The 8,076-nt window shown below is 32.0% G+C and overlaps 1 protein-coding gene across 1 annotated transcript; it reads left to right on the top strand.

Annotated features, from left to right (window-relative positions):
• The first annotated feature begins 215 nt into the window (after positions 1–215).
• On the top strand, positions 216–4,517 carry LOC115886942. Its single transcript, XM_030906272.1, has 3 exons — positions 216–274; positions 1,706–1,835; positions 3,843–4,517. Exons 1-3 carry the CDS (start codon positions 216–218, stop codon positions 4,515–4,517), a joined length of 864 nt encoding a protein of 287 aa, XP_030762132.1.
• Positions 4,518–8,076: the final 3,559 nt, after the last annotated feature.

Raw genomic sequence — 8,076 nt, 5'->3', positions numbered from 1 at the left:
TTACCATAACTTATTTGAAAAAATCGAAATAAAATGAAATTTCTGCACCCTGTATCTCCGAAAGTTGAAACCATTTTAGGACATACATTTATACAAATTTTTTACTTCTTATTTTATCTGCAGAATATGCTGCCGAAGTTTCCGGAATACAGTTCTGGACCACACCCTGTATAATTTTTTGTTTTTGCAGGGAATCACCTACAATTTTGGAGAAAATGCCATCTTCTTCTTCGCTGAGTGCAGAAACAGAATCAGAAACAGAAAAATTGGGAAGGTAATCATATATTTTATCATTATTATATTTTACTTCAGTTGTACCTCGACAGAACTTTCATGAGACTCTTATGCAGACTAAGTTTCTTTTATACAGTGTTGCAGTTGGTCTATTTTAAAGCCTTTTGCGAATATTAATATTAATATTCCCATAGGGAATTAAAATAGAGCCCCTCTATATAGGGTGGTCCGAACTGTATTCCGGAAAATTCAGCAGTATATTCTGCAGATAAAAATAAGTAAAAAAAATCGTATAAATGTATGTCCTGAAATCCTTAGTTTTGGAGATACTGGGTGTAAAAGTTTCATTTTTATTTCGATTTTTTTTTCAAATAATTTGTAAAGTAACGTCAATACTATATGGATGAAAATTGGTATCTGGGAGTTCTTTGACATGATAAATTTGATTTTGATGTCAATATGACTCCTATTTGTAGGGGGCGCCACCTACATGTTTTTTATTAACTGTTTTGAAGAATAACAACTTTTTGTCCGTACCTGTATAAAACCACCGAGTGAAATAGATATGACTGGTTAGTGATTGACTGGTGTTATTTTTTGATATAACTAGAAAGTTGCGAATAAGCAGAATAGTAAATTTCTCCTGGTGAAATTAAAAAATTAGTTATTTAACACCAGTTTTCACAGCTACGTATGATCTAGTAAAAAAAATATCAACGAACATAAATATATGAAAACATGCACTGATGCTGGAAAACATTTATTTATCTTTCGTTTTATAAATGTAATGTTTCCAATTGAAATTAATAAAAAATTGGATAAACTTAAATCTATTATATTATACATTGAATGTTTTTAACATTTCATGTAGAATCCCAAAAATAAAAAAATAAATAGCGGGATCTATTTATAAGCAAATTGGCAGCTGCTAAGTGCAAGAAAGTGGGCAATATTTTAAAAAGAAAGAACATTTGGAAATATCCTTAACTTGAAACATTCAAATTTGTATCTAAATTAGATTCTAAAAAACTTAATAAACCATTTTTTATTCAATTCGGTAATTGAATCGATTGAATATTAATAATTATTATTCTTTAAAATTGGCTATTATTATTGAATGCGTTTTGTTATAACAACTACATAGGTACTCTTTTTATTTATAGATTGTTTGAAAAGCAAGCTTCTTCTTCCCCATCTTCAATTTTACATTCTACTGAGAACCTACCAAAACAGGCTTTTGCTAGAAGATACTTATAACTTCTTATGATTTATATTTTAGTTAGAACTGTATGGAACTGTATGGTCGAAAAAAACATCGTCAGCGATGGCTATGAAATGAAGATCGCTGTCATTTTATATATAAATTGATATGGGAAATGTCATTGATCGTCATTTCGCAGCCAACTGGACGCCGATTTTTTTTTCGATCATACAGTACTAATTTCAAATTTTTAATTCTCTTTATTGTTAGGAAGAGAAAATACATAGGAGACATGGGAAGCAGTGATTTCTCTACTCCAGAAAAACGCAGAAGAAATTTGGAATTTGTTAAGAAACGTGACATGAGCCAACAAAAAAAAATTCACAATTTACAGATGACAGTAAGACGATTGAAAAACAGAATTACAACTTTAAAGCAGTTCTTCTTCTTACAGTGCCATACTCTATATAGAGCGTCGGCTACCTCTCGCATGTACTTGTGATGTGTGTCATCAGTGTTTCACAAGTACACGGGACCTACAGTTTATCGCCGAATCCGAACGGCACTATATTTGAGACTACTCAAGGTGGTTTGCCATTGCCTTCCTTGAGGTGGCGGCTCGTTGGTCGCTCTATTTAGATAAATAAATATTTTTATTTAAATAAATAAAGCGACCGTACTGGCTGGGGATCGAACCCAGTACCTTCCGCTCCGCAGATCGACACACTAACGCTGGAGCTACGGCCGGCCACAAAAAAAAAGCAGTTACTTAACTATTATTAAAGCAGTTACTTAACTATTTAAAAGAAAAATGTCTGATAACGGAGACGTCTGAATCCACAATAAGAGTAAGTATTTTATATAATTTGGTTAATATTTTGTCAATTTCTACAGTTTGTGATTCTAAATGGTTAAACATCCTAGTGCAATTGTTATTGAATATTATTTGTTATCCTAAATAACGAGTATTTAATTGTCTATCAATGTTTCAGAAATGTTACAATATGAATAGGATACTAATGGGATGTGATAGAGAATAAGTAAATCACTTTTTAGGGAACATTCTATGGGAATATCAATTTACATTATTACATTTAATATTTATTCAAATTATTATAGTCTCACTTAAATAAACTAAAGATAAAGGACTTTAAGTGCCATATTGGTACCTATAGTATACATTTCGTGGGTTTTATGGTTTTCTCGTTTATTCGTAGAGATATAAGGGTGCATGTGATACATCACTTTTTATGAAACTAAAGATGCTACACACAGATTTGTCCTAGCCTTCTTAGTCCCTGAAATACAGGGCGAATTTTAAAATGTTGCATTTTTTGACCCCTTTTGTATCCTGGATCTTATAACTTATCAAAAAGGTGAAAACTGAGTCTCGTAGAATGTACTGGCGTACCTAATTTTAACTTTCGCTGGGAGCTATTATTTTCGAAAAAACAATAAAACTTTTTTTTAAATGGGACACCATGTATATTTTTTTATTCTATTTGTCTTATCATAAGCTTTCTAAAAATGTAATATATTCTAGTGATTTTCAAAAATAAGGTAATAACATGCATTATTTTTTAACATAAATCAACCTACTTTAAAAGTATTATTATTTAATTTAACCAGAAACTTTCCTTTCCGTCGTGTTATCTTGATAAGCTGCATTGAAAATGAACTTGTGCTGCTTTTAGATCACACGCTGTCAATCTAGTTATAGTATTGATCTTTTTGATGCACTTGTGCAATAATTTCACAAACAGAAACTTGCATGGAATTACCAATAACCAAAATTTGATGTCCAATGTATTATTCGATTGTTTTGATAAGTACCTAATTTAAACTGTTTGTCTCTGTTAAAAAGTTGAATAATACATTTTTTACTTCGTTTATAAAAATAAGTAGAGTATTTTTAGAAAGCTCATAACAAGGCAAATATAATAAAGAATGTATATACAGGGTATCCCATTTAAAAAAATGTTTGGGTAATATTTTGCTGACTGCTGGCAGCCATTAAGGGACTCTGTTTTCATCTTTTCGATATGGTATAGGATAACCAAAATACGACGGGAGTTGAAAAAAGTATAGTGGTGAGCCACTTTTAAGAAACACCCGGTATAAACATGCTAGCATGTCATTTGATTTTTTGGAAATAATCAGCATTATTTGGAGAATTTAAAATAAAGAGAACACACATCTAGTGAGCACTAAAAGTCATTATGCCAGCTATTATGCTAGTCATTTTACTATACCTACAATTTATAGTTCCACAAGGAGAGCACAAATGCACTTTTTAACATCATATTTATTAAAATTGGTTCATCCAACACAGATATATCGATATTTGAACATTAGTCACTTGAACTAAGATATATTTGATTTTTAATAAATTTATTTTTATTTTCAGGCATCACTTTCAGGATCTGCTCTGGATATATTTGAACGAATGTTGAAAGGGCCAACAACAGAAAAATATAATCCTCAGCTCCGTTCATTTGCTTTAACCTTATCGTTTTACTCACCCAAGGCCTATTCCTTAGTGAGGAATACATTTAATAATTCCTTACCCCATTTGGATACTATTTCCAAATGGTTTAGAGCTGTTGATGGAGGTCCTGGGTTTACTCAAGAGTCACTTAAGGCCCTTGAATTAAAACAAAAAGACTGTTCCAAGCCACTACTGTGCAATTTGGTGATGGACGAAATGTCCATAAGACGCCAAGTGGAATGGACAGGGCAAAAGTTCACCGGATATGTCGACATCGGAACCAACATCGACGACGATACTTTACCAGAGGCCAGAGAAGCGCTCGTATTTATGCTAGTATGCATAAATGGCTCGTGGAAAGTACCAGTTGGATACATTTTAATAGATGGGCTTTCGTCAAGCGAAAAAGCAGGATTGGTTAACAAATGCCTAAGATTTGTTCACGAAAGTGGCATTGTTGTTACATCATTCACGTTTGATAGTGCAGCAACCAATTTATCAATGTGCGAGAAATTAGGTGCAGATTTTTCAGACCCACTTAATTTAAAATCTTGGTTTGCGCACCCTATTACGCATGATCCCATATATATATAATGCTTGATGCTTGTCACATGATAAAGCTTATCAGAAACTGTCTTGCCACACAATCAGTTATAAAGGACATTAATAACAAAATAATTAAATGGGAGTACATAACACAACTAGTTGAAAAGCAGAATGTCGAAGGGCTACACGCAGCTACAAAATTAAGAATGAGACATCTTGAGTGGTACCGTGAAAAAATGAAAGTTCGTTTGGCCACACAGACGATAAGTAAAAGCGTCAGTGATGCTTTAGTTTTTTTACAAAAAGATATGAATTGTCCAGAATTCATAGATTCTGAGGCAACTTCAAACTTTTTATTATATTTCAATAATTTGTTCGATATTCTCAATTCCCGTAACAGGTTTGCAAAATATGCATATAAAAGGCCATTCTCTCAAATAACGGCTCCAATGTTTTTTGAATTTTTCGAACAAATGAAAACCTATATCGTTGGCCTAACCCTTAATGGTAGACCAATTTTAAAGTCTGCCCGAAAAACAGGCTTTTTGGGTTTCTTAGTATGTATAGAGAGTACTAAAAGAATGTATGATACATATGTGGTTAATAAAAAATGTCGCAAGATCATTTAGAGCTATTTTTTGGGGCGATTCGCAGCAGGGGCGGATTTAACAATAACCCTACAGCGAGGCAATTGGAGGCATCATATAAAAGATTATTGATCCATTCCGAAATTACTGGTCCGAATTCTGGAAATGCTGTGAATTTGGAGCACATCACAGTATTAACATGTGGGTCCGGCAATACCCTATCAAATACAGAGGCAGGTGACTTACAACAAAGTGACGAGTGTTTAAACTTTGATAAAAGTGTGCAACAGGAAATTGACAAAAATTATTTAAATACAACAGCCTGGGATCTTACTGTTTATGTCGAAGACATAGTTAGCTATATCGCAGGGTTTGTTGTAAAAGGACTTAAAAAATCAGTCACCTGTCCCAAATGTTTGTTTCTATTAGAAAGTGATATTTCCAAATCACATCTGCAAGAGAGAAAAACTTATGGAAAACTAATAAAAGCAAACAATTTGGTGATAGAAATTTGTAAGGCAGCCGAGAAGTTTTTTAGGTTTTTCCGCTATTCAATCAATATTTTTAATAAAAAATGTGCAAATTTAGTGCAATTGTTGGTGACAAAAGCGCTGATCACTTTGCCTACTTCTGTATTTAATGCTTTTGGTGACCACATGTTTGATGATGAAGTATTAAATGAGCATCCCATTTTAATGGCCAAATTAATTTTGAAGTCTTATTTTAGTATAAGAATTTATTATGAGACAGTTAAAAAACTTGACTTGACTAAAAAGAACCGTACTCGTAGTATCAATACGAAAACAATATTATTTAGAAATGAATAATGTCATTTTCATATACAGAAGACTAAACAGAAATTCATGTATTTGACTTTTTCATATAATGGACTTGTTTATAAGTACTGACCTAAAATTTATATATAATGTATAATCCATCGACAATTAACTAACTTAAAATGGAAAGTTTCTGGTCAAGCACATTTAAAATCCTCGGACAAGATTTATGCACTTACAATGGAATCTTGCTTGTAGGGGAACATTACTGGATTAAAATGTTGATCATAACAAACAAGATTTTTTTGTTTTGTGATTATTGTTTTGGAGTGTCATATAAGTCTCTAAGCTTTTCAAAATTTAATAAAACGTTAATTTTTAGCCGACCATACCAACAGGTATGGTAGGCTATTAAGATCGGTAAAAAAAAGTTTATTTAATTTCACTCAAAATGAGTTATTTGGGTCATAAATGACCTAAATACAAAATATTTTCATGGTGTCTGTATGTCTGTCCGTCTGTAACACGATAACTCAAAAACCGCTAAACCGATTTTAACCAAATTTGGCACAAAAATACTGGGACACCCGAGATCACACTCCAAAATTACAGTAGCTAGCGAAACGCGGTTTTCAATTTAAGATTAGGAATAATATTTGCAACAAAATTTGTAATAACATCAAAATCAGTCAAAGTCGCAATTTTTGAGATATTCCGTGTTTCCGTAGTCGTGTTTAGTGTAAACTCCAAACTCCCATCGGACGCGACTCCAGATGGCGGATAGGGGAAATAACCACGGACCAAAATTGAAAAAATTCCTTTACTTTGAAACTAAAAGAACTGTCTACCAACTTTTTATTAACATATTTTAATATGGGCGGCTATACGTGCCTCCCGGCGCCAATTTTTAAACTTCGTTTACTAAAATCAATATACGCTCTAAATGATCTTGAGATATTTTGTATGTAAAAACTCAAAACAAAACAAAAAATGGGAAATAATACGTGTATTGAAAGCAAAATAGAGTTTTTTTGGAAATAATATATACTAATATATAAAATTCTTAAGTGATTGACTCACTCATTAATCACGATCCTGCTCAAGCCACTCAACGTAAGAAGCTCAATTTTGGCATACAGGTTGATTCTAGGGTGTAGAAGTTCGATAAGAAGGGATTTTTCGAAATTCCAGTTCCAAGGGGGTGAAACCACCCTTCAAATATTACAATATTTTGTATTTAAAAAATATTATATATTTATATATCATATATATTAAAATTTATATATTTTAAGATTTTTTAAAAATGTATACAGGGTGTTTCGAAAAATCTGGCCATTGATTAATCACGACCCTGCTTAAAGCGTTTGACGTAAAAAACTGATTTATTTAAAAACCGGTGAGTTTTTCGGAGAAACATGTATATTTTATTTTGTTGTTTTACATATTTTAAGATTTTTTAAAAATTTATACAGGTTGTTTCATAAAATATGACCATTGAGTGTAGAGGTTCAATTAGGAGGGGTTTCTCGAATCTCAAATTCCAAGAGGGTGAAAACGCCCATCAAATATTAGAATATTTGTTATTTAAAAAACGGTTAGTCTTTCGGGAAAACACTTGGACACGCATAATTTATTTTGTTTTTTACATATTTTGAATTTTTTTAAGAAATCATACAGGATGTTCCAAAAAGTTGGGTAATCGATTAACCACCATTTTGCTTAAACTGCTTGACGTAAAAAGCATATATTTGGCAAACGGATTTGTCGAAAGTCAAATTCCAACGAGATGAAACTACCCCTCAAATATTACCAAGTTATATAATAACATCGCCATATTGTTTTTTCTCATGCTGACATAAATGTGAGAAAATTTTATCCAATTTGTATGTTAATGGAAATTCTTGCTTTGCTTTATCATCCCATTACAAATGCTTCATTCGACGCGAACGAAATCGTGGGTATACGCTAGTGTTTTTATATGTATATCCTATATAATATTACGTAATAACAATATTAATATTTTTCTGCTGTTTTCTACTGTATGATATATGTATCTATACTTGTTTAGCATCAGAATGCAGTGTTTTAATTGTGTATATATTTAATTTGTGATCTCACACTCACAGAATGGACACTCTGCTATAATAAACTATATTTCTTGGTCCCCTCGAGTCCATTATATACGGATTACACTATACTATTTACTTCGCACAGATCTACATGTACTATTAAAAATCTATTTTT

The sequence above is a fragment of the Sitophilus oryzae genome, unplaced genomic scaffold (genome assembly GCF_002938485.1).
Source record: "Sitophilus oryzae breed Bouriz unplaced genomic scaffold, Soryzae_2.0 scaffold_548_pilon_pilon, whole genome shotgun sequence".
Lineage (NCBI taxonomy): Eukaryota > Metazoa > Arthropoda > Insecta > Coleoptera > Curculionidae > Sitophilus > Sitophilus oryzae.
This window is presented reverse-complemented; position numbering and strand designations above follow the sequence as displayed.